Source organism: Anolis carolinensis, chromosome 1 (genome assembly GCF_035594765.1).
Source record: "Anolis carolinensis isolate JA03-04 chromosome 1, rAnoCar3.1.pri, whole genome shotgun sequence".
Taxonomy (NCBI): Eukaryota; Metazoa; Chordata; class Lepidosauria; order Squamata; family Dactyloidae; genus Anolis; species Anolis carolinensis.
Genome location: NC_085841.1, coordinates 184,237,820 through 184,264,902, shown reverse-complemented (window position 1 = coordinate 184,264,902; position 27,083 = coordinate 184,237,820). Strand labels below are relative to the sequence as shown.

General features: G+C 39.9%; 1 protein-coding gene across 4 annotated transcripts; it reads left to right on the top strand.

Annotated features, from left to right (window-relative positions):
• The first annotated feature begins 335 nt into the window (after window positions 1–335).
• LOC103281150 (SUN domain-containing protein 1) lies at window positions 336–26,346 on the top strand. Of its 4 annotated transcripts, none has more exons than XM_008122098.3 (12): window positions 337–570; window positions 6,323–6,408; window positions 12,868–12,956; window positions 13,308–13,385; window positions 14,151–14,240; window positions 16,413–16,512; window positions 18,746–18,872; window positions 20,327–20,405; window positions 22,065–22,168; window positions 22,249–22,416; window positions 22,878–22,973; window positions 26,194–26,346. In XM_008122098.3, the coding sequence occupies exons 2-12, from the start codon at window positions 6,341–6,343 to the stop codon at window positions 26,293–26,295; spliced, it is 1,101 nt and encodes a 366-aa protein (XP_008120305.1). In that variant the 5' UTR covers window positions 337–570; window positions 6,323–6,340; the 3' UTR covers window positions 26,296–26,346. The 4 variants fall into 4 exon arrangements, with proteins under 4 accessions (XP_062817813.1, XP_062817816.1, XP_008120305.1 ...); XM_062961736.1 differs by lacking the exon at window positions 337–570 and adding an exon at window positions 2,558–3,669; XM_062961743.1 differs by lacking the exon at window positions 6,323–6,408 and having other exon boundaries at window positions 336–570.
• The last annotated feature ends 737 nt before the right edge of the window (window positions 26,347–27,083 follow it).

Sequence of the window (27,083 nt, the reverse complement as noted above, 5' to 3'; positions counted from 1 at the left end):
ATTCTTTCAGTTCCTAGCTATTACTAGTAGAGCAAGTTCAACTAATTTACCCTGGATCCACAATAGGAAAAAACATGGTGGTGGTGCTGAAACACACTCCCTAAGTCCCTTTTCAAAGAAATGTGTATTATCAATCCAAATTGATTTTGGATTGTAAAAACTTAGTGTACACTGTTTACTGGAGCGGTATAATTTTGCTAGTGTGGATCCAGCCTCAGTCTGGATTGGCACTTTGAGTCTTAGTTCATAGTTTGCTGAGTGCCAGAGTCTGTGCAACCTTTTCCTATCTTGCTTAGCGCAACAGTTCTTAAAGACTGAGTTTTGAAATTAACAAGTAATAGTCCATATCAGAACTGTTTTCTGAATTGTTCAGTCTTGATCCCTTCTTAGTTGCAGTGTGTTTGGTTTTCAGAGGGACAACACGCCTGGAAATTCCTGGGCCATGGATGGATCCAAAGGCTATGTAATCCTCAAGTTGTCCTGACCCACCTGCCGAGCCTCTGTAGCCATGGACCGTGTTGGGAAGGAAATGGAAATCAGCAGTGCTCCCCAGAATTTTTTTCTGTATATGTGAGTAACTACCTTCTTTTTATCTTATTCTTATTCTTCTCCTCTCTCTTTTGGTCTTGAGAAGCAATCATATAGATGGGTTGATTAAAAAAAACTCACAGTAAAATATTGTCTAATGACGTCATTTTCTAACTCCTTTTTGAGATATATAGGGAATTTTTTGTAATTAACACTGGTGTTAAGGGGGAGAGGGGTGGTATTAGTTTTTATTCATGTTTAGTCCAAATTTCCAATCTATTTTTAGAAAAGGGATTCTTTATTTTGTTAAACCATTTCTTCTCCAGATTCCTGGTTTTCCCTGTGAAGAAAATATATACTAATTTCATAACTATGTCTTTGCGCTCTTCTTCTAAATATTCTAAATCCTTTGACCTATAATCCCTTCAATAATATACTTTATTTGGTTTGCTATATAGTATAATTTTAAGTTTGATATTCCCAGACTTCTCTTCTTTTGTATTTTATACAGTTTTTCTTTGTTTATTCTAGCTCTTTTATTCCTATTACAGAAGGTGTTTAACATATTCTGCCAATTTATAATTTCTCCTGCTGAGATTTTCATAGGTAGCATCCTAAAGAAAGAGTTTATTTTGGGTAGTGTTTTATTTTTTTGTGTTGTCGAAGGCTTTCATGGCCGGAATGACAGGGTTGTTGTGTCTTTTCCGGGCTGTCTGGTCATGATCCAGAAGCATTCTCTCCTGACGTTTCACCCATATCTATGGCAGGCATCCTCAGATGTTGTGTTTCATTTTTATTAATACTATTCTACCAAACCATGATCATTTGAGCTTGGCAAATTTAGCCAGAGTATCCTTGACATTTTTCCTTAATCTGATTACATTATCTCCTTCTAGATTGCCAATTTCCTTAGATATATTGATTCCTAGATATATTTTGACTTCTTTATTTTTATTCTAAACACTCTCCCTTCTCTTAATCTCTCTTTTTTTAGTATAATGAAATAATAAGATTGTGTCATCCACAAACAAACATATCTTATATCTTTCCTCCCTATCCCTTTTATATTTTTATGCTCTTGTATCATATTTGCTAACATTTCTATAACTATTGTGAAAAGGGTAGGTGAAAGGGGGCATTCCTGTTTTGTCCCTCAAGTTAGTTTTATTTTTCCTGTAAGGCCATCATTTACTTGTATTTCCGAAAAGTTAGTCGAGTATAGCTTCTCAATCAGTTCTCTAAATCTCTCTCCTAATACGATTTTTTCTAGAATTTTTTAAAGTCCCGGCCATGAAACAATCAAATGCCTTAAGTATATCTAGGGCCAGTATCCCTGCTTTTGCATTTTTTTCTCAATTGTGTGAATTACGTTTAGTCCTCTTCCCACTAGGTTTGACATTTATCTTCCAGTTAGTTAGGAAAGTCTTAGGGTGTATCTACGTTGCCATGGCTCAGTGCTTGAGAATCCTGGGATTCCTAGTTTGAAAAGGTCTTTAGTCTTTTCTGCCAAAAAGCTATAAATCCCAGGGGTCCATGACAGTTGAAGTGGTGTTACTAAAATAGATTCAGACCTTAAACACTTTCTAGTCTTACAATCATATATCATTTCAACTTTTATTTTAAAATTTTATTTTTATTTTTATTTTAAGTTTTAAAATTATCTTTTAATTTAATTTATTAGTTACATTAGAAAACGAAACATGATCACTGTGAAAATAAAAAAGGATTCATACTTTGGTTTGGAACCATACTTTGCAACCATTGGTTTTAAGTCTTGGATGTTTTTATCTGAAACAGTATTTTATTTATAGGGTGGGGAGAATTACCAGAGACTTAAACTTTCCTCTTGGCCCCGTGTAGTTAAAAGTAGATGTCACAATGCATACTGGCAGGGATGTAGCCAGAAAAAAAATTCAGGGGCAGGGGGGTTGAATTTTTTTTTTTTTAGCGAATCATGAAGAGTAGTTTCATAAAGCAAAGTAATTTTGAAATCAGGCTCCATGTATAAACTTCAGTGGACACTCAAGACAGATAAACTTCAGTGGATATTCATAGGAATTTGGTTAACCAGTTAAAATTCATGAATAAACCAGATTTTAAAAAAACCTGAAAATATGACCATTTGGAGTGAGCAATCCATAAGACTGGATTATCCTTGGGGTCAGGAATGTTGACCCAGGTGAGACTGGGAATGTTTGTCACAGGTATGTATCTGCCTCAGCTAATACCCTGAACAGTTGTTCCCCTGTCTAGTACGTTATCCAGTTTTAAATCTCAAATAGTGATTAGGTCACATAAAGTGGCACTTATTTCATCCAACTTCAGGATTGCTCATCAGTACATATACTATATCTGTAATACATATTCGAGCTCTTTAGTTTTGGCTTTCAGTAAAAATTCACCTACAGAGTTTAATGGCTTCCAAGCTCTGTTCCAGAATAAGCACCATTAAAAAACGGCATTAATAATACTCATAAATAGGTACAGGTGGATCCCTTATCCAGAATTCCCAAATCCAAACTACTCAAGTCCAAAATTGACCACATAGGTGGCTGAGATACTGACACATTTGTTTTCTGGTGGATCCATGTTCACAAACTTAGTTACACATTAAAAACGATTAAAAATATTGTGTATAAAGGCTATATAAGGTACATGTGAAACATATCTGAATTTTGTGTTTAGACTTGGGTCTCACTTCCAAGACATCTCATCATGTTTATGCAGTCATTCAAAAAATAAATAAATCTGAAATCCAAAACACTTCTGGTCCCAAAATTTGCATATAAGGGATATTCAAACTGTAATTGAATAGGACAGTCTGTGGTGTGTATGTGTAAAGGGATCGGGGTGATCATGAGTCCAGTAACCATATGAACCATGACTCTAGAATCTTCATTGATGACATCACTGTGTTGTAAGTTGGAGGTTGCCTCAACTGACTAGGACTGTCAGTTGTTTCCAGTCCTCTCGAGTGGAGCAACTCCCCTTGCGGCTCTTAGAGCAGTCAGGTCCCAGCGCCTTTTTTCGAGTGTGTCTTCAGCTCCTAATTTCGGAGCATATATTTCAGACGATATTATTGAGTTTCTTTTTAACTTGATAATATTTGGTTTTGGAAAATCCAGATTCGATCATTGTAAGGTCAGTAAACCCAGCTGTTGTTGAATTCTTTGTGATATGGCTTGGGACCCTGAAATGCCCATATTGGAAAGGGACAGAATAAATTAAGACAGCAATGGGAAATCTAATGAGTGGTTAATGCTAAGAATGTTCAGTTGGCCCTCTGCATTTCTGGGTTTAACTCTTGTGGATTTGACTGTTTGACTCTTGTGGATTTGATGCAGGTGAACTACAACTCCCAAACTCAAGGTCAATGCCCACCAAACCCTTCCAGTATTTTCTGTTGGTCGTGGGAGTTTTGTGTGCCAAGTTTGGATCAGTTCCATCATTGGTGGAGTGTCGAATGCTCTTTGATTGTAGCTGAACTATAAATCCCAGTAACCACAACTCCCAAATGACAAAATCATCCCCCCCCCTAGCCCCACCAGTATTCTAATTTGGGCATATCGGGTATTTGTGCCAAATTTGGTCCAGTGAATGACAATACATTCTGTATATCAGATATTGACATTATGATTCATAACAGTAGCAAAATGACAGGAAGTAGCAATGAAAATAATTTTATGGTTGGGGGTCACCACAACACGAGGAACTGTATTAAGAGGCATTAGGAAGATTGAGAACCACTGACCTAGAGATTATTAGAGAGGTGTTGTCTTAAGTAAAAGTCATGAATGTTTTAATTCACAGTTTTCCCATTTTCACTAGTTTGCTGCACTCCCAAACCTAATGGAAATGGAGGTCCTACTGTATATACAAGGATTCTGAAACTCATGTAACTTTTGTTTATGTATTTAGAACATTTGGCTTATTTAGACTTGATCACTGTACACAACTCATGCCTCATCACACTAGAGCATGAATCCACTTTAAATTTGGTTTCTGCCTCGAACAGAATTGTGGGGTTTGTAGTTTGGTGAAATCCAAGACCTATCTGGCTGAGCTATTTAGAGCCCCCTCCCTAAAGTGGATTTAAAGTGCATCAAAGCTCTAGTGTGACACAATCCTTAGGGGCATCCAAATGAATTTTTTTGGGTGGGGGCTAGCATAATTAAGCCTAGTAGCTGTGCCCTTGCCCTTGTTCTGTGTGCCAGCTGTGCATGTGGCATCCGCAAGAAGGATCTCTCTGTACTGATCAGTGCCAATCCGTATTCCTCACTGTGTGGAAAAGCTCTGTATATGAATGCCTTTTGGGATTGAGGCCCCTTACCACATATATTGAACAAGCAACTGATGGAGGTATCTGGTCTGTGAGTACATTGTTACATCAGTTAGTTGGCTTTTCAATACTTTCCTATTTCCTTACATACAAAATTTAAGTGTGTGGAAATTACGTTTAACTTTGGAAGCTTGGTGAAACTTGGGAAGTGGCTTTTAAGATCTAATAGTTATGGTTAAGTTGAAGGCCAAACATTCATTTGGGAAAATGAATTATTTCTCATTTCTGAAATGTAACTAATACATTTATCTTCAATTTTTTTATTAAAAAAACCCCAACCTTCTCTCAAGCCAATGTTGAGATATGCCTTCTTCATCAAATCCCCATTCTGAAAATAATAATAATAAAGTTAAATTTGAATTGAAAGAGGAGTGATATAGAATCATAACGTTGGTATAGTCCCGAGAAGTAGCAGTAAACAGGCTTACTTCTTCCTCAATATGACATCGTTTCAAAAAATTGAAACATGGCTATCATGTCCCCGCTTAGCCTTCCCTTCTTCAGGCTAGATAATATACCCAGATCCCTAAACCGCTCCTCATAGAGCTTAGTTTCCATACCTTTTAAACCATTTTGGCTTACCTTTTCTGAACACGTTCTAGTTTATTAGTTTTTGGCAAGTTGCAATAGCTAATAAACATAGTCTTATCTTTATTACTGGGGGAAATGAACAAATTATAAGAAATGTGATTTCCACCATGTTATTTGAAAGCTATGTTCGGTTCCTAAAGTATGATCAATGCACAGTTGGCCCTCTCCATTTACAAGCTTGACCTTTGTGGATTTGGCTATTCACAGATTGGATTAAAATATCTTCTCTGGGGATCTCAAGGTCCTCAGATGAGATTCTGTAGCCATCTTCCAGCAGAAGTTGACAATACAGTTATGCTGGACGATCTAAAAATTCACTTTCTACCACCAAATACAATCTAAAAATTGATCTGTGGGAAAAATATAAACACCAGTGTTTTGCTCAGTAGTGCTGGAGATCTAGCTTCCTTCCTGCTTTTCTTTGGATGTCACCTTCCTGAGGGCGTTTCTGCACAAGCGTGTAATGCAGATTGGGACTGGCATGAAAAACACCGGGTTCATGCCTCATTGTGGCCCAACATTGTGGTGATGGGTAGGAGAGAAGACTGTTCTGTTTAGGCACGTAAAAATCAGTGTGTGTGTGTGAACTGTAAAATGCAAAGCATGAAGCGGAATGGTTGAGGCATTGGTTGAGCTAGCTGAGCCTGGGAATTTTGGCAACAGGTAGGTTTTGAGTGAGCTCCTTCTTAGTCACATAGTGAGGGATCAAGAAGAAGGGCTTCAGCATAGCAGACATGTCCATTGTTTCTCGAGGGAAATAGGGGTGGGAGGGGGTTGAAAGGGGAAGCCAACCCATATCTCCAGGATGCCTGAGCCCAAGGAGCACAGGATGACCATGCTGATCAGGATCTCTCACATTTGCAGCTTCCTCGGAAGGAAAACATGCTGCGTCGCAGCGAAAGATTGGCGGCCCTCCCGCCTATTTCCTATAGAGAGACCGGCGTAAGGAGGTACCTAAGATAAGTCATTACCGTATATATATTACCGTATATAAGCCGACCCGAATATAAGCCGAGTCACTTAATTTTACCACAAAAACCGGGAAAACTTATTGACTCGAGTATAAGATGAGGGTGGGAAATGCAGCAGCTATGGGTCAAATTCAAAAATAAAAATAGATATTAATAAAATTGCATTATTTGAGGCATCAGTAAGTTAAATGTTTTTGAATATTTATATAAAACTGTAATTTAAGATAATAAGACCGGGCTGGGCTGTGGCGCAGCTGTTGAGCAGCTGCCTTAAATCACTCTGACCATGAGGTCATGAGTTCGAGGCCAGCCCGTGGCGGGGTGAGCACCCGTCAATTAAAAATAAAAAATAGCCCCTGCTCGTTGCTGACCTAGCAACCCGAAAGATAGTTGCATCTATCAAGTAGGAGATAAGGTACCACTATAAGTGGGGAGGCAAGATTAACTAATTTACGACCTGGAATGAGGAAGTGCCGTCAGTGTGGATGATGAAGCAGCTGCTCCCCCCTGTGGCCAGAATCGAACATCCCCTCAGAAGAACGTTAACTTGCCTCTGCGTGTGTCTCTCAGTCTCTGTTTGATGTGTTTATGGGCATTGAATGTTTGCCCTATGTGTGTTATAATGTGATCCGCCCTGAGTCCCCTTCGGGGTGAGAAGGGCGGAATATAAATACTGTAAATAAATAAATAAATAAATAAATAAGACTTTAATAAGATAAGATAATAAGATAATACCTATATACTCAAGTATAAGCCGACCTGAATAGAAGCTGGCCAGGACTCTCACTTGAGTATAAGCCGACGGGAGCTTTTTCAGCCCTAAAAAGGGCTGAAAAACTAGGTTTATACTCAAGTATATACAGTACATAGTTTTCTGTAAAACAATACAATTGAGAACCACGTATGTGGGGCTGATCGGGGTAAATTGTGATAAGGAAATATGATGTATATATTCAGTTTTCTCATATTTATTTACTCTATTATTCTAAGTGTCATATTTTAACTTACTTACATAGAGTATAATCAAGAACTATCAAGCCTTGTTCTTTGGTTTGGTATTATGATATGGCCTAAGGGCTAATCAATAAAAAGTATTATTATTATTATTATTATTATTATTATTATTATTATTATTATTAATGTATGTACAATCTAACTGTTTGTAATGTTATTTTAGACATTTGTACAACTTCAGTTTATGGATTTTTTTTTTAAGAAGAGTTGAGGTACACCACTTACACTGATCTGTGTATGACTCGGATTTTTTTAATCATTTTTTTTACTGAACCTTTTGAACTATTACATAGAAGGTGGGTAGCATCTGTGTTTCTCAAAGGGATGGAAATGGCAAGTCATCAATCATATATCATTCCACCTTCTTTGAGGCCCCTGGGCAAAATCCTCTTAGTAAAACCCTGCTGTTCCCGAGTCTCTCATGGCATCATCTCCCCCTTCCCTCCTCCTCCTCCTCCTGGAATTCAGAACTCCCAAATCCAAAACTGTCCTCATGTTTTGACTGAGATATGGCTGCCTTTGCTTTCTGATGAGTAGAGTGTACACAAACTATTTCATGCATGAAATTATTAAAATTACGTGAAGATTACTTTCAGATTGTGTGTATAAGGTGTACTTGAACCATAAATGAATTTCCTGTTCCTATTTGGGTCTCACCTCCAAGGTATCTCATTATGTACATATATGCAACAATCTAGAATCCCATACAAGTCTGGTCACAAGCATTTTGGATCAGGGATACTACACCTGTCCTGAGTTTCCTTTTCAGAGCTTTGAAATGCTTGAACAAAAGCTCTCTGAAGGTTTAGATGCTCTTACTGCCTATTACAGGGAAAACCAGCTGATCCCTAATCCATCTAAAATGCAAACGTGTGCTTTTCACCTTAAGAACAGATAAGCATCTCAAGCGCTGTGGATTACCTGGGAAGGAATCCCACTGGAGGATTGCAGCACACCAAAATACTTGCCCTGGACCGTAGCCTGACTTCCAAGAAGCACTGCTTGACTATCAAGCAAAAAGTGGGCGCTAGAAATAACATTGGACGAAAGCTGACTGGTACAGCCTGGGGATCACAACCAGACACAGTGAAGACATCTGCCCTTGTGCTTTGCTACTCTGCAGCTGAATATGCATGCCCAGTGTGGAACACATCTTAACACGTTAAAACAGTGGATGTGGCTCTTAATGAGACATGCCGCATTATTACAGGATGTCTACACCCTACACCACTGGAGAAATTATACTGTTTAGCCAGCATTGCACCACCTGATATCCACCAGGAAGTAGCAGCCAGCAATGAAAGGACCAAGGCATTGACATCTCCGGCCATTCCCTGTTCGGGTATCAACCAGCACGCCAATGCCTTAAATCAAGAAATAGTTTTCTAAGATCTACAGAGATACTCAGATGAATACCTCAGCAAGTGAGAGTCCAAAAGTGGCAGGCTAAAACCCGGAACCTCAATCAGTGGTTGATGCTGGACGAGAGACTCCCTCCTGGGCACACAGAAGACTGGGAGACTTGGAAGGCGCAGAACAGACTCCGCTCTGGCATCATGAGATGCAGAGGCAACCTTAAGAAATGGGGTTACCAAGTGGGGTCCCCGACATGTGAGTGTGGAGAAGAGCCACAGACCACCTATTACAATGCAGTCTGAGCCCTGCCACGTGCACAATGGAGGACCTTATTACAGCAACACCAGAAACATTCCCAAGTGGCCAGCTACTGGACAAAGGACATTTAGTATAATGCCAAGTTGTTGTTGTTTTGTTTTTAACTTTGTCTGTGTATTCAAATACTTTACAACTGGTACCCTTGGTTTGATTCTGACACGATCAAATAAATAAAGCACCTCCCATTGTCCTCTGTACGAAGGGCCAGGCCTGGAGAGCTCTGGTGGGCGGCCTGGGCAGCTGGGCCTTGTTTGGCCGACAGGCTCTGGTCCAGTCTGCTGCCTCTTGTGTTTCCAGATCTCAGGGCCATGCTCTAGCTCTTCACAAGTCAGCACTGGATAGGAGGTGGGGGTTCAAAGGCTCCCATTTTTGTGCTATTAATTGTGAACAAGAATATTTCTTTCCTTTTAAAAACAAAAACAAAATAAAACAAGAAATCTAGGCTGCTCACAAAACTTTCTTCAATTTGCAGATTTTAATTGATTCCTGTTTCCTAATGTCAGTCTTGTTTTGGTGCATTTTTCTGCTATGTTTCTTTTATTGTTAAATGTTCCCTATTCGGACTCCCTGTGTAGGTGATAAGAAAACAATCCTGCCTGGATCTGAATACAGCTTCTTTAGATACAATTTCTGTCTTTTAAATATATATATATATATATTGAGACATGCACAGACAACTATGGGGAAGGAGAAAGGGACAAGTGAAAGAAAAAAACAAAAAGACAAGAAAAAACACACAAAACATGTTGCATATAAAATGAATTTCATCTACTTTACGGTGTTATGTTACATTTCACACATATCTCTACTATATTTTTTATTATTTCTTCAAACATTCCTTTGCTTTGTCTCTAGTACTTCTGGGACAATAATTTTCCTCCCATCTCTTTGATTATTCAAATTACTATTTTAAGATTTTCCTTTTTAAAATATTCTTTGAACAAATACCAATCTGTTTGTGTTTTTACTTTTTCCTGGTTTAGTGATCTCAAATAAGTCAGTCTGTCCATATTCATAATGTCCATCATTTTCAAAATCCAATGCTCCATTGCTGGTGCTTCTTTTTCTCTCCAGAGTTTGGCATATACAATCCTTGCTGCCATTACTATATAACTGAATAGTATTTCCTTTTTTATCTTTTTCTATATCTAGTATTCCTAGAAGAAAGAATTTAAGTTCCATTTTAATCTTTATCTGCAAAACTTTTTGAATCCTCGGGTGTATTTCCCTCCCGTATGCCTTCTCACAAGGCCACCAAGCGTGGAAAAACGTACCCTCTTGCTCTCCACATTTTCAACATTTATTAGATACATTTTTATAGCATTTTGACAGTTTTTGTGGGGTGCTATACCGCCTATAGAACATTTTAAACCAATTTTCTTTCCAGTCTGACGCATACATATATTTTGTCTTACAATTCCACATTTTCTCCTATTCTTCTAATTTTATGGGTGACCCTATGTTTGTGGCCCATTTCCCCATACAGTCCTTGATTTGCTCAGTTGCCCATTCTAACAGTCTTTTATAAATTTTTGTGATAATTTTCTTTTCCATCACTATAACTTTACCCCAAAAGGAATCTTTTTCCGCAAAGCCTAACTTCTTATCCTTGTTAAACTATTCTTTCATCTGAAAGTATTGGAGCCATGTTATATTCTTATTTTTTTGCGTAATTTCTTCTTGCTTTCTTAATTCATAGTTACCTTTTTCTTTTATTAGAATATCTTTGTATATAGGCCAAATCTCTCCTCCCAATTCTCTCCTTTGACAAGCCTCTATCGGAGGTATCCATAGAGGAGTTTTAGAATATAGCCTTTCTTTATACGTTTACCATGTTTTTATTAAAGACAATCGAATAAAGTGGTTCCCAAAATTTTTTTCCACCTATCTTCTCTCGTACCATAAATAGGAATGCCCTCTAGTAATAAGGTTTTGGGTTTTAAAAGTGTTGTCCAGTCTTTTGTCCACATTAAACAGCATGCATCATGATATAATTGAAAATCTGGTAGCCTTAGTCCACCTCTTTTCTTTTCATCAATCAAATTGGTCCGTTTAATTCTTGATTTCTTTCCTGCCCAGATAAATTTTGATAAGTCTTTATTCCAATTTTTAAATATTTGTGTATTTCTAATTATAGGAAGGGTTTGAAAAAGGAATAACATCCTTGGTAGAATGTTAATCAGAGCAATTCTCCCCAACAGTGATAGGTTCAGATATTTCCAGTTTTCTAGTTCTTTCTTTATCTCAAACCATTTTTGTTTGTAATTGTTTTTGAAAGTTGAGTTTTTTGCTGTTATTATAAGCCCTAAGTATTTTATCTTGTTCACTACTTGTATGCCAGCTAAGTCTGCCAGTTCTTCCTGTCTTTTTTCATCATGTTTTTTGTTAACAACATTGTTTTTTGGGGTTTTTTTAATCCCTAGAGTTTCCCAAATTCTTCGATCTTATCTATCCAGCCTCTTATTTTTGGGATTGGGTCTTCGACCATGCATATCAAATCTTTGGCAAAAGCCCTAATTTTGTAATTCTCTTTTCTTATTTTTGCTCTTTTTAATGTTGGGTCATTAAGCCATTTAAGCCATTTTACAGGAAAAGACTCTCTTTCTGTGAGTCAAAGGGGTTTCTAGCCTTTATTACACACACATAATGACTCTGGAGTTGCCCAAGTTTCCTTCAATGAGGCATTGCTGGGAACGTGTGCATGGAAGAGCCTATTTCCCAAAATTTTACAGGACTTCTTCCCACTATTGGGGGACATACGGGAATCAGCTTTTCATTTCTCTTTGTCTAAAAAGGAAACAGAGAATTTACTAACCCCCACCGCACATGTTCGCCTTCTCCTGCTTGTACTTCAATCATCTGTTTGTTTTGCCATCTCTTAAAATAATGCAGACTCCTCCCACCACTTCCCCGTCTTCTTTTTTTAAAGGAAAATTTCAGAATTGCAGAAACCCTGTATCTATTCCTTTAAAAATAAAACTTTTGAATGACTAATGAGTATAAATTTAACATTGTGCCATTTCAACATTAAAAGCCATTATTTAGAAAAGGAATTGCCATAACATTTCAAATCATCTGCTTTAACCTGGGGTTGATTTTGAAGCATCTTTTAAATAATTGCGTTTCCAAATACTTTAGAAACAGGCTCAAACAGGGAACCTACAAAAATATCTTGCTTGGGCTCCATGTTCTAATTAAATAGAAATGCTTAGAAAAACACAGTGAGATGCCACATACATGTGGCAAAGCAACCGAGTGTGGTCAAGATGGCCAAAGTGTGGTCAAGGTGTTTGTAAAGTGTTCATTGTTTTGTGTTCTGTTTCACTGTAAGTTGTTAATGTATGTAAATAAAAATTATTTTAAAAAGAAAAAAAGATGGCCAAAGTTATTAATGCAGAAGAACCCATGAGTTAGGAGAAGTTGCAGCAGTTTGCTTTTGCCTGAACCTATTGCAAAGGGCAAGATGGCACCCTCCTCTTCTCTCCGTTTCTCTCCTGGAGATAGTGGAGTCCAAACTTCTTTTAGACTTTGAAGTCAGTTGGCAGGAACTGAAGCCAGCCAAAAAGGAAAAGGGTCAATGGGAGGAGGAGAGAGAAACTGGGCTATTTTAAAAGCAGAGGGAAAAGTGGGGTGACGAGGATGATTTGGAACTGTCTCTGCAAAATCAGGACAGCTGGCGGGAATGGAAAGGGAAGCAGAAAAACAGCTTGAAGTTCTTTTGAGTGTACAAACCAGGTTCTTCTTTTTCAGGGTCTTCAAAAAGATCAATAGAAAAAGGCATGTATTTACTACTGAAAGAGCCTTCGAAGACCGTGCCATGGACAGCATCCCTTGCTGTAGTAAGTGTATGTTTGCTGGCCTTGGGATGAAGTTGCCCCTTCAACTTGCCCATTCAAATCTTCAGCAAGGTTTGCTTTTCTGTAATTGGCAGCTAGTGGGGTGGTAGATGGTGGCTCCTATGTCACTTGGAGGGAGAACCCACTCTGGGTCTAATCCCAACTTTAAAAGATATACCAAATCTATTTGGCCTTTTAAATAATGTATTTAATTTTATCTACTTTTAAAACATCTTAATAGCCATTGATTTTCTATAAATCTAAAAATAAACAAATACACTTTTCCAAGTTTTTTTCCTGGACCTGCCAGATGTGTGCAAGGGCTGTGCTGATAATGTGATCTGTTGCCTCTAGGTAGAAACTTGGTGGATCAAAGACTTCTGGTGCCACGAAACACCACAACGTACAAGGCCCCACCAACACCTGTAATAGGTATGTGAGATTCAGAATTTTTTTTTCAGAAATGATATGCAGCAACTTTGAGAGGAAGCACAAGAAAAATCCTATCCCAGGCAGAGTCAGAAACATGTTCTTCTCAACAGTAGATGCTTCACATGACAACTAGGGTGTGATGGAGCTCTCAGAATTATGTTTAGCGGGATGACAACATCCTCGATCACCCACCCACCCAGAGACCTGTCTCGGACCTTATCTGCCATCTCCATAGCAGTCTGGGAAGGTGGTTGAGAGGATTGAATATCCCCAGCACCAATAATGCCAAGTATTTCATGATGATGTAGTCTTAAATGAGCAATCAAGATCCACTTACTTAACAAAAGATTTGTCCTTGGTTCAGATGCCAATTGGCTCTATTGGTTTGATAGTGTAGCTGAACACATCTGCTTGGGGTTTTCTTTTTTACACCAACCTTGAGTTTGCAGCTGTTGGGTACTCTCATGATAAGCCCCTTTATTTCAAATGTATCTCTAGACCTCTGCTTCTGAATTATTAAGCCTCCTGTGAGTCTTAGCAGGATTACCCAGAAATGCATGGCAGGAAGATAGGGATACTCAAGTAGCAGAAAAAGGAGGATAATGTGAAATTTCCTGTTGAAATAGATTTTAGAAGGATGTTTGAGAAGCCTGTCCTTGGGTTCATTGCTAACAAGGAATTATCACATTGTGGCCTCTCTAACTATCTGTCTATTTCAGGAGTAATTTCCATGAACAGTGAGTAACAAATCTTTTGTTTTTGCAGCCCCCATTTGGACCACACCAAGAAGACGTCAGAGGAAGACACTCTGGATGGGGCTGATCTTCCTGGCATTCCTTTTCGGGATTTCCTTAAGTAAGTTCCATAAAGATCCAGTCTAAACATACATAGTCTTGTTTTATTTATTTAATCTTGAGAAGATTTATATTAAGATATTCACACATCCACCACATGTGGTAGAACGTGCCTTCTTGCACTCCAAGATTTTGCTCTGCATATTTTTATAAAAAGATCCCAATTTATGTGGTGTGGTATACCATCTGAAGAACATTTTATACTAGTTCTCTTTAAGGTCTGATGCATAGGTAAATTTCAAATTCTGATTCCACATATGTTCCCACTCTTCAAATTTGTTTGGGTGGCCTATGTTTGCTGCCCATTTTATCGTGGGGTCCTTTACTTGTTCCAGCTCAGTAGACCATTCCAATAATTTTGTAAATCTTGGTAATCCCTTTTTTCCATTGAAATTAATTTGTCCCAAAAAGATTCTTTGTCTTCAAAGCCTATTCTCTTTTCCTTATTGTAATATTCTTTGAGTTGTATAATTGGTTAATTTCTTCTTTCTTCAATAGGTATATTCCTTTCTGTTTTATCCAAATTTCTCTATATGTCAGCTATTTTGTCCATCCTAGCAGCCTCCTTTGTCCTGCTTCCATGGATGAGAGCCAAAGCAGTATTTTCGTATAGAATCTTTGCTTATATCTTTCCCATATTTTGATTAAGGCCGATCTTATAAAACATTTTCTCTCTTTTCAATGTAATCCAGTCTTTAATCCAAATTCGGCCATGTGCTTCATAATACAATTTTAGGTTTGGGAAACCCAAACCCCCTCTCCTTTTCCAGTCTGTCAAATTGACAAATTTAATTCTAGGTTTCTTGCCCTGCCATACAAATTAACTTTCTTAAGCTCATTATGAATTTTAATGGTCCGAGACACACAGTAATGATATTGCTACAATGCTGAAAACTTCAAGGTACCTGCTGAACCTAGCTTGTGATTTGGATGCTCCATAGTCAGCCATGAAATTAAGCCAGATTTGTCCAAATCAGTTGAACGCTGGGGATGTTGATGACTGTGCAGGAAGTGAGGGAGCAGCATGCTGTTCTGGTCTGAGTGTTGGACTATGACCGGGAGACCAGAGTTCAATTCACTGAGTAGCCCTGAAAATCTGTCGGGAGTGCTTGGGCAAATCACATACTCCCAGCTCAGAAAACCCTATGATAGAGTTGCCTTAAGGCCACTTAGATCAGAAATGACTTTAAAGAAAATAACAATAATAACAGACAATAATCATATGCAGTAAACAAGTATATCTTGTACAGCGATAGTGTGAGTTCTGCAGCCAAAAATATTTCCAGGTCTCCAGGCTTCAGAAAACAAAAAGTATAACATTCTGCTAAATAGCTTTCATAAGAAATATATTCAAATCCATGGACACATGAATTCTGTGTCCATGGATTGAAACCACTCACAACTTGAAAATATTGTTTTAAAATCTCAAAAGTAAATTTTACCATTATATGTAAGGAACAACATTTTAATACACCATTGCATGTGCTGACATGAATTTTGAAATTCACATGGAATGTACATTTTCTCTTCCTTTTTTTTTAAGAGAACACTCTTTATTCTTTGAAATTTCCTTCAAGAATAAATCAATAGGGCATCTTCTTGATAGGCCTCATGCTGCAAGTAAGACATGCCACTTGTCCAAAGGCCCCCTGCGGAGGATGTATTTCACTCTGCAACCATCAGGGATGAGGTGCTTTTCAGGCACCATTTCCTCAAACTTGTCAGCATTGAATTTGACGAAGCCCCATTTCTTGGAAATATGGATCTTTTGATGTCCAGGGAACTTTAACTTGGCTCTGGGCAGGATTTTGATAACATGTTCCTTGTTCTGCACCTTGGTACGAATGGACATGATGACCTGGCCAATGTGGGTATGAGCTACAGTCTCCTGAGTCTTGCCAAAAGCTCCATGCATCCCAGTCTAAAGCCTATCAGCTTCAGCACGGAACAACATCTTTCTTTAGCTGTTTACACACATACACATACACAGAGAGAGAGAGAGAGAGAGAGACAGACAGACAGGCAGACAGACAGCTACTGGCTTCTAAATCAGAGGGACAGTGAATCCACTGCAGGTTTGAAATGAGCTCTACAAGGTGATGCTTCAAGGGCCCGCAGTATGTGGATTTTTGATTAATTCATAGTCACTAACACAGTTCCTCTTTCCTTCTAGGATTCATTCTCAGCACCAGGCTTTTGGCAGACAAGGAAAAAGGCAATACTGGGGAGACATTTCTAGACCCTCCAGTTCAGGGAAAGACAGCACCTGTGAGGTAAAGGGATTACCCAGTTGATGTGTGGTCACCTTTGTGGGTTGCGGTGAGGAGACTTACTAAAATGGCAAATTTAAATTGTTTGATCTCTCACAAGCTTCCCTCTACTTAACTTTTGCATAATGTGAGCACTGGAGAAAATAAGGGGCTGTAATTGATGGGTGTTCCTGCAAAGGATTGTTACCTTGACGTGGTGCTGGAGCTTGGGTGCCTTGTTGATTCCATGAGCTAAACCGTGAAGGGACACCCAAGACGGGAAGGTCATGGCAGAGAGGTCAGACCAAGTACAATCCCCGGGGAAGGTACTGGCAACCCACCCCAATATTCTTGCCATGAAAACTACATGGATCAGTACAACCAGAGACATGTCGGTATACCATCAGAAGATGGGTACTCCCAGGTCAGAAGATGGTCAAAATGCTACTGGGGAGGAAGAGAGTATAAGTTCAACTAGTTCCAGATGTGATGATGCAGTTAGCTCAAAGCCGAAGGGAAGGCTAACAGCCGACAGCGCTGGAGGTGAACGACGAATGAGATGTTCTAAAGATCAACACACTATAGGAACCTAGAATATAAGATCTATGAGCCAGGGCAAATTGGACGTGGTTATTGGTGAGATGTCAAGGTTAAAGATAGACAATCTGGGAGTCAGTGAACTGAAATGGACTGGAATGGATCACTTCACAACAGATGACCACTAGATGTACTATTGTGGACAAGAGGAATACCGAAGAAATGAAGTAGCCTTCATAATTAATAATAAAGTTGCTAAAGCAGTGTTTGGATACAACCCAAAAAAGGATAGAATAATCTCAATTCAAGTTCAAAGTAAGCCGTTTAACATTACAGTGATTCAAATATACCCCCCAATCACAGCTGCCAAAGAAGCAGAAGTAGATCAGTTCTATGAGGATCTGCAGCAACTACTGAAAAATACACCAGAAAGAGACGTTATTTTCATTGCAGGAGATTGGAATGCTAAGGTGGGCAGTCAAATGACAACCGGGATCACAGGCAAGCATTATTTGGGACAACAAAATGAAGTGGGACGTAGATTAATAGAATTTTGCCAGGAAAACTCACTGTGCATAACAAATACTTCCAACAACCTAAAAGACTGACTACAGATTGACTACATCCTTCTTAGCCAAAGGTGGCAGACATTCATCCAGTCGGTGAAAACAAGACCTGGAGCTGACTGTAGTTCAGAAAATGATCTTCCTATTGCACAATTTTGAATCAGATTAAAGAAATTAGGGAAAATACTGAGACCAGTTAGATATGATCTCACAAATATTCCTAGTGAATATGCAGTGGAGGTGAAGAATAGATTTCAGGGACTAGATTTAATAAATAGAGTCCCAGAAGAACTATGGACAGAAGTTTGCAACAAGATTATGAAAACCCAAGATTACGGCAACCAGGCTGATTGATGACTGGCAAATAGAGGGAGAAAAATTGGAGGCAGTGACACTTTGTATTTTTAGTTGCAAACATTACTTTAGATGCAGACTGCAGCCAGGAAATCAGAAGACGTTTACTTTTTGGGAGGAGAGCAATAACCAACCTTGATAAAATAGTGAAGAGTTGAGACATCACACTGGCAACGAAGGTCCGCATAGTTAAAGCAATGGTATTCCCTGTAGTAACCTATGGATGTGAGAGCTGGACCATAAGGAAGGCTGAGCCTGAGCAAAGGAAGATAGATGCTTTTGAACTTTGGTGCTGGAGGAAAATCCTGAGAGTGCCTTGGACCGCAAGAAGATCCAACCAGTCCATCCTCCAGGAAATAATGCCCGGCTGCTCATATGACGCAGAGCTACTTCCGACTGGGCTCCATTGGAGTTGGGTATACAGAGGAGTTGGGTTTACACTGGCCTCTCCTCATAGAAGAAGCCGGGGAGGAAGCGGGAGGAAGCCAGGGACAGCACAGAAATGTCATGGGATGGGATCCCACAATCACCGACAGTATGGGGACATAGCCTTACGCTGCCCCATGGATTCCCCCGCTTTTCTTCGGCTTCTCGACCTCCATGTGTTGTGGTCTTTACTGTTCCCTATGATGTCCCTGTTGCTTTTTTATAGCAATATTTAGTTTTGGTTGCATATGCATTCAGTTGTGCCAGCCTTCCTTTGCTAAGCCCAGGAGGAATTTCCCTAATTGTGAACATGTTTTTGTCTAGGCCTAAGGGTGGTATGTTGACTATTTTCACTGTCTATCATTTTGATCCAGGCAAGAAAATGAAGGCATAAAGAAAAATCTGGAAAAGACAATGGCTGCTTCCCTTCCACAAACACCCGAACTTGACATTCCTCCCGATAACACTGAAAATATCCATGCAAATATAAGAGTAGGAATGGTAAGAACATAAAGTTGATGATGTGCTTTACTTTCTCTCTCTCTCTTTCCAATGTAAACGCATCTAGAAGGGCTATTTTAGTGTCCACAGTCATATGTTTCTGTAGAACTACAGAGCGCCAACTCTATGATCTTGACAGTCTTTGGTTTCCCCACTTTGGGCCCTTTCCCATTGCACAACGGTAGTGCTACCGTGGTTCCCCGAAAATAAGACAGTGTCTTATATTAATTTTTGCTCCCAAAGATGCACTAGGTCTTATTTTCGGGGGATGTCTTATTTTTCCATGAAGAAGAATTCACATTTATTGTTGAATTAAAAAAAACATTTATTATATACTGTACAGTAGTTCTCATCACAAACCAGCATAATCAGACAAACTGTGAATCCTATCAAGAATTTCTTGTTACTACCATTATTTCCATGTACAACAATCGATGGTACGTACATTTACCAATCCTGCATGCTCTAGTGTTCTGTTTGGCAGGCATTCTTCCAAACAAAAACTTTGCTAGATCTTACTTTCAGGGGTGGTCTTATATTTAGCAATTCAACAAAACCTCTACTAGGTCTCTACTAACACTTTGGAATGTATTTTATGTGACTTAACTTTTGCATCCATTTTGTTCTGGTTCCATTTACTCCACCCGGGGCATGGGAGGCTATATTGGAAGTTGATCTGCATTATGAAACTGCATTATATAACAGTGTAGATGGGGCTTTGGAAAGCCTCTTTAAGGTTCAGATTGAAACCCACTCCCTTCTGAACCTGCTGGTTAGAGTCTACATAGTTCAGCCCAAACCATATTGGCCCCAAGGATGGTCACTTCACCCTCTGTGATGCGATCATCACTCCCAGCCAGTGCCTGCCAATCACAGGTGCCCAGTCCTGGCATCAGCAGCATTGCCCACACGACTGGAAGAAGGAAGGAGCTGATCCTCCTCCTCCTCCCTGATGGCATGGGCCCCTCTATTGATGCCAGATCCACTCCCTTTCCACTGTGCTGATCAGGGCAGGGAAAGGGGATTGATGGTGGAGTGCCCTCTAGAGACAGTGCCATGGTCCAATTTAGACCTGATCCTGCTTTCCTCATTGTCCCAAAGCTTGTGGGATCCTCCCCGACATTGACTAATGCAGGTCAAAGCCAAATTAACCTGGTTTACTCTGCAGTGCTCACAGCAGTGGAGAAATGTCATGAAGACAACATGACTCAGCTCCCAGAATTCCCCAGCCAACCAAGAGAAATGCGGGTGTGTGTTGTACAGAAGGGTTGGTGAAGGGGCAGAGTTCAGGGACAGAAGCCTCCTTTCCGTCCTCTCCCCATACCTGTCTGTTTCGCTTTGAAGTTGGGCACAGCATGGAGGAAAGAGAAATCTTCTTATCCCTGTGCACAGTGTTTACTGGCATACACTCTCATTAGGACTTGCCTAACAGAAACTTTGTATTTTGGCAATAGTGTTACATCGTTCAACCAAATGCCTACAAAGAAGGGAGTGATGACGCCACCAAGGAGGGTTTTCCTTTTAAATCTTTAGGTAAGTTGAAGAAGCATTTCATTTGAAATGAGTTCCATCTTCTTTCTTTTCTCTGTCTTAGGGGATATCCATATAGCATGATTGCAGCAGTGTGATTCCCCTTTAATTGCCATGGCCCCATCCTATGGAATGGCAGAATTTGTAGTTTGGGTGGGCACCTAGGACTCTGCAGTCTGTTCCTCTAGCACAGACATGGGCAAATTTCCTAATAGCTGTTACGAATTGTGGGAGTTGAGGTCCAGAACACCTGGAGGGCCGAAATGTGCCCATGGCTGCTCTAGCAGGGAATTCGAACCCTTTCTTGGATTCCAATTCCTAGGATTCCACAAGATGAAAACCATGACAGAGTGATTGCTACATACTATAATTCTGCAATATATTGAGACCCCTGATTTGTGCAATGCAAGGCTTTGCTGGCAGCGAAAATGGCAGGCAAGGTGGTGATATTCAGTTTGCCACCCTTATGGGCATTAATCTTCAGCTGCTCATGACAGTGTTACTTTCTGATTAGTATTTATCTTTGACTCTATTACCGTTGTGGCAGTGAAACCTTTCAATTTGTTATGTTTATGCATCACGGAACATACAAATAATGAAGCCCCTGGTGGTGCAGTGGGATAAACCTTTGTGCTGGCAGGACTGATGACTTGAAATTTGGGTTGCTGACCTGAAGGTTGCCGGATCAAATCCCATCCACAGAGAGTGCTGATGAGTGCCCTCTGTCAGCTCCAGCTCCATGCGGGGACATGAGAGAAGCCTCCCACAAGGATGGTAAAAAGATCAAAACATCCGGGCAGCCCTGGACAACGTCCTTGCAGACCGCCAATTGTCTCACACCAGAAGCAACTGGCAGTCTCTCAAGTTCCTCCTGACATGAAAAAAAAAATCATGGAACGGTGGGAAACATATAGCAAGACAGCAGCATTGTAAGCTATAGGATGGTGGAAGTGATGAAGAAAAAAATACTGGAGAGAAAGGCGGAATCGAGAGAGATGGCATGAAGTTGATTGACCTCCCTCCCTATTCAATATTTAGGTGAAGTGCCTCGTCCCCTTGATTATGAGTTGTTGGTTGAATGATGGAGTTGCCTATGCAAATGTTTATCTGCCTCTGCCTTGGCTTTCAGCCTCAAATTTCCTAGTGATACAGTCAGAAATTGGGAAAAAATTATTGCTACCCCAATGATCCTTTTAAAGTTCTGATCCTGGCAACTGAGTGCTAGATCTCTTCCGATTTTGGAAACCAAGCAGGGACAGCCCTGGCATTAAATTGTGTTTCAGAGGAGGTCAGTCACTAGCGAAACAAGCTGTAAGGACTGGTTGCTTAAAAAACTGTATGGAATCACTGGAAATCAACGAACATGCACATGTATGCATATGTGCATGTGCGCACACACACATAAAGGCAGAGTATTGCAAAGGCCACTAAATTCCCCAACCCATCTTTCCTTTTTACACAGTTTTCCATCATTGAACAGAATAGAGAGATTATTGTAAAGATCTAGAGGCAAGAGTCATAAACCCGAGTCTTATTTTGGGTTGTTTGAGTAGTGTGATCCAGAGCTAATTAAATGTTTACTTCAGAGCCTTTCATTTTGGTTTGTCTCCTACAAATTCTGGAGAGGAAAATTTATCTAATGCTATACCTTAATATCTACAGGAGCATTGGTGGTAAAAACCAGTAAGACATTTGAGCCAGAGGCACTGGTTTGCCTGATGGGCTGCTGCCGGATTTATCAGAGGTCACCAAATGTGATCTTGCAGGTAGGGATACCTTCATTGGTATTTTTCTTCTTACCCATTACAAAGTTTCTGATCCTCCTTTCCATTTCTATAATTATCAGACAGATAATTCACCAGGGAATTGCTGGGCCATGGATGGCTCCCAGGGCTTCTTAATCATTAAACTGTCTCAACCCAGCTGCCCTTCATTTTTACTTTTGGACCACCTTAAAAAGGAACTGGCTCCCACCAAGGAGATCACCAGTGCTCCACAAAACTTTTCCGTATATGTGAGTAACTGCATTTTTTTATTCTGGTTCTTATTTCCTCTTCTCTCCCTTTTTGTGCTATTTTATTTATTTATCATGTCAGAAGCTAATTGAGAATACAGCTATAATGTATAAAAAAACCACAAACAAAGTAAAAAACTTGGCATTATGCTAAATTTCCTTTGACCAGAAGCTGGCCACTTGGAGTGCCTCTGGAGTTGCTATAATCTTCCAAGTCTCCCAGTCTTCAGTGTGCCCAGGAGGGAGTTTCTCATCCGGTCTCAGCCACGGATTGAGGTTCCGGGTTTTGGATTCCTGAGAGTATCTCTGTAAATCTTAGGAAGCTGTTTCTTGATTGAAGTAATTGGCAAGCTTACAGTCTTTTTCTGCTGAGAAGTCACACGGATGGATTGATCAAAAAAGAAAAAACAAAAAAACAAAAACAAAAATCTATCCCACTTTGCCCCTTTGCCTCTTTTCAGGGATTTAGGAATGATTTCGAAATGGAAGAAGGAACATTTCTGGGGTCGTTTATTTACAACATTAATGATCAGCCTACACAGATGTTCAAACTGGAGGTATGCTCTTTAGTAGAAATTCAGAAATAACATAGTATGTAATAAGAGTGATAGGTGTGCAATCCGCTCTACACTTTGAGTCCATTTGCTCATTTCAAACAAAATTGCAAAGGTTTTTGAAAATTTAAAACTTGGGATTTATGTATAGCCAGTTGTACAGCTGTAGTCAGTCTTCCCCCCACCCACGCCCTCAGGAAGTGATTAGTTAAGGTATATTCTATGTTCTATATGTTGTTGAAGGCTTTCATGGCCGCTGTAAGTTTTTCAGGCTCTTTGACGGTGTTCCAGTATCATTCCCTCTTGACATTTCACTGGCATCTGTGTCCGACATCTTCAGAGGTTCTGTTGGCAATGAAGCAAATTGAGTGTGTGTGTGTGTGTGTGTGTGTGTGTGTGTGTGTATATGGAATTTCCTGGGTGGGAGAAAGATCCTTGTCTGTTAAAGCAAGTGTGAATGTTGCAATTAACAAGCTTGAATAGCACTGAGTAGCCATGAAGCTCTAAAGTTGTTGATTTGGTTTGTAGACGACTAGGACATCTAGAAATGTTAGTTTCTCCATGGTGAATGGGATGTTTGGGTGGATGTTGTTGACTACTATTTCTAGATGTCCTAGTCCTACACAAACCAAATCAACAATTGGGCCACACAGTTTACAGAAAACCTACGCACACTGATAGATACCTACATAAAAATTCCAATCATCACCCAGATCAAAAAAGAGCTCAATTAAAGCCCTGGTAGACAGTGCAAGCAGGATATGCAAACCCCACCTCCTCCAAGGTGAACTGAACCACCTAAACTGGCCTGTACAGGCTAAGGGGTACTCTATGACAGACATCAGAAGAGCTACAAGAAAGGCACTGAAATCCACAAGCATGTGGACAATTTCAATAGAAAGGAAGAAATCATGAAAATGAACAAAATCTGGTTAGCAGTATTAAAAAACCCACTAGAACTAAGTAAACAACACCACTCAGACATAGGAGAACTGCAGACAGCAAACCATCAAGTGCCAGTTAACATCTCCCAAACAGAGGATTCCTCCAGGCTCCCTCTATGCAGATACCCTCACAGATTGACTTTGCAGCTTTGTGGCTACTCAGTGCTATTCAAGCTTGCTTAAACAGTCAAGGGCTTTTTCTCCCACCCTGGGCATTCCACTCCACTTGCTTCACTGCCAACAGAACCTTTGAAGATGCCAGCCAAAGATGCAGGCGAAATGTCAGGAGAAAATGTTACTGGAACACAGCCATTGTTCAGAGGTGGTTGACCTTTTCCTCCCCCTAAGTTGAAATAATGTGACATGTCCAAGTCACCCAGGGCCCTTCCACACATACTCTGTTCCCTGCAGATTTGAAATCCTCCTGTTCTCCCTTACCAACTTTCCCCCCTTTAAAACATTAAAAGCAGGCTCCTTTCCAAGTCCGGGGAGTTCTCTTTGCTCTGTGGCACGTCGAGATGACACATGGACCTCTCCAGGGGAATTCCCCCTCTTCTCTCGAAAGCCCACTTGCATCATTTAAAGTAGAGGTCCTTACATTTTTTAAGCAGAGGGTCGGTTCACAGTCCCTCAGACTGTTTTGGTGGAGGGCTATAGGACATGAACAAATTCCTATGCACATATCTTGTTTGTAGTGCAGAAAACCAAACCAAACAAAAAAAACCAATGAAAAAAAATACAACATTTAAAATTAAGAGCAATTTTACGTAACATAAACTTACCACTATTTCTGTGGGAACTGTGGACCTGGTTTAGGCTGATGAGATAGTCAAGAGAATTTAGATTGTTGTTATGTGCTTTCAAGTTGTTTCAGACTCGGGCAGGGGCCGGATAAATTGCCGTGGATGGCTGCATCTGGCGCACCCAAACTCCTTGGGGAACCCTGATATAGAGCCAGAACAGAGCAAAGGGGACATTCAGTGTCCGCTCTGCTCTAAAGGACTTCCCAACCCTTTGGAGAAGAAATCGGGGAAGTCATGCATGGGGTCTATGTGAGGAAGGGAAATCTACCTCATGTGAGGGTTGGGCTTTGTAGAACGGTCCTGGCCTAGAAGTCTATAGTTTTTGCCAGCATAAATTTCCCTGGCCAGCCTCTCTTCCAAAGACAGTGCTCTGCCATTCATAGCCAGAAGACCCTCCACTGTCTTGCCCCTTAACTGCTCTCACTCTCCTCCAACCTCAAGTTCCATGATGCTTTGTTCTCCCAATATCCTTGCAATGTCTTGGTCTTGGCTGATGCCCAGACCTATTCTGAATATGGACCACTTCACCCAGGCAGGAACGTCCAAGGCAGTGGTTTTCAACCTGGGGTCCCCACGTGTTTTTGGTCTACAACTCCCAGAAATCCCAGCCAGTTTACCAGCTGTTAGGATTTCTGGGAGTTGAAGGCCAGAAACATCTGGGGACCCTAGGTTCAGAACCTCTGGTCTAAGCATTCATCTACACTGTAGAATTCATGCATTTTGACACCACTTCAACTGATAATGTTTGGTGCTATGAACCTCTGGGATTTGTAGTTTGGCAAGAACCCCCACTCCTTTTGGCAGAGAAGGCTAAAAACCTTGTTAAACGAGGACTCTCAAGAATCCCTAGCATTGAGCCATGGCAGTGAAGCTGGTGTCAAACTGCATTCATTCTGTAAGTAAATGCATTCTAAGACCTTCCGAGCTTTCTGAATGTAGTGAATGGCCTCAACTAATGTGAGTTCTTGGAATCAATGACAGAATGGTGAATCAAAATTTGAGAATGTCCCATTGGTTTAACAGGCCTACTCAAGGTTGTTGCGAGTTTTCCGGGCAGTATGGCCATGTTCAAGAAGCAGTCTCTCCTGACGTTTCACCCACATCTATGGCAGGCATCCTCAGAGGTTGAGAGCAAAACTATGATGTACATACCTCACAACCTCTGAGGATACCTGCCATAGATGTGAGTGAAACGTCACGAGAGACTGCTTCTGGAACATGGCCATACAGCCCAGAAAACTCACAACATCCAAATGATTCCAGCCATGAAATCCTTCAACGGGCCTACTCAAGTTGGGATGAGTGATTCAGGTTTATATATTTAATAGTCCTTAGAGCTTTCAACCTGTACCTCTGATAACGCTTTCCTCAGCAAGGGAAGAGTTGTCTTTATACCATTTCCATGTCATTTTCTCGATATATATTTAGTCACATATATAATAAACTTTCTGTGTCTTTCTCCCTTTTTATTTTCAGGGATCGTGTCTAGAAGGTTGGCAATACCTAAAACTTGTGATTGCAAGCAATTGGAATAACCCAAACTACACGTGTATATATGAAGTTGGTGTATATAATTAAATATTAGCTGTTAGGTTATAGGCACACAATAAAAATATGTTCAAAAGAAAATGGGTAGAGAGTTTAATATCTTTAAATGTTAATGGATTGGTTTCAGAATTAAAAGGTAAAGATTGCTGACTCTAACTAAGAAAGAGGGCGCTAATATAATGTGTACTCAAGAAACGCATAAGGCTAAAAATGAGAAAAAACATTTCTGAATTCCTTGTTATAGGAAACCAAAGCAGAAGCCAGAGGAACAAATAAAGCAAGAGGGGTGGCAATAATAATGAGCAAAAACCTAAATAATGAGATCCTGGACCAGATTAAAGATAGAAAGAGACAATATATATTTTTGAAATTTAAATTAAATAATTAAACATTCACAACAATAAATATATATAGTCCAAACCATGAGTCAAATAAGATTTCTCAGGAAAGTACTCAAGAAGCTCCAGACATTTTATGAGGAAGAGACTATTGTAGCAGGGGATTTTAAGATGGATGTAAATAAAAATAAAATGCTTTAATTACACAGTTGGGGACTAAGGGAGGGATTTGAGATAATTAATATAAAATCCAAACCTACATATTATTCGATAGACATAAAATCTATACATGCATGAAAACAGGTTCAGGGTCAATAAGCACAGGGTGGGAAGCAGCTAAGGCAGTTATAAGGGGACATTGTATACTGAAAGAAGAATGGAATGCAGATAGGGAAAAGAAAATTAAAGAACGGATAACTCTTCAAAACCACCAACAGGCTGTATTTAACACACAAATCCAAGAACAGAGAATGAAAAAAA

Coding starts and splice junctions, on each gene's coding strand:
- LOC103281150 (XM_008122098.3), top strand. CDS start 6,341: ATGCTGCGTCGCAGCGAAAGATTGGCGGCCCTCCCGCCTATTTCCTAT. Junction 18,873..20,326: donor CAAATATAAGAGTAGGAATG/GTAAGAACATAA, acceptor TTTTGGCAATAG/TGTTACATCGTTCAACCAAA. Junction 22,169..22,248: donor CACCAAATGTGATCTTGCAG/GTAGGGATACCT, acceptor TATAATTATCAG/ACAGATAATTCACCAGGGAA.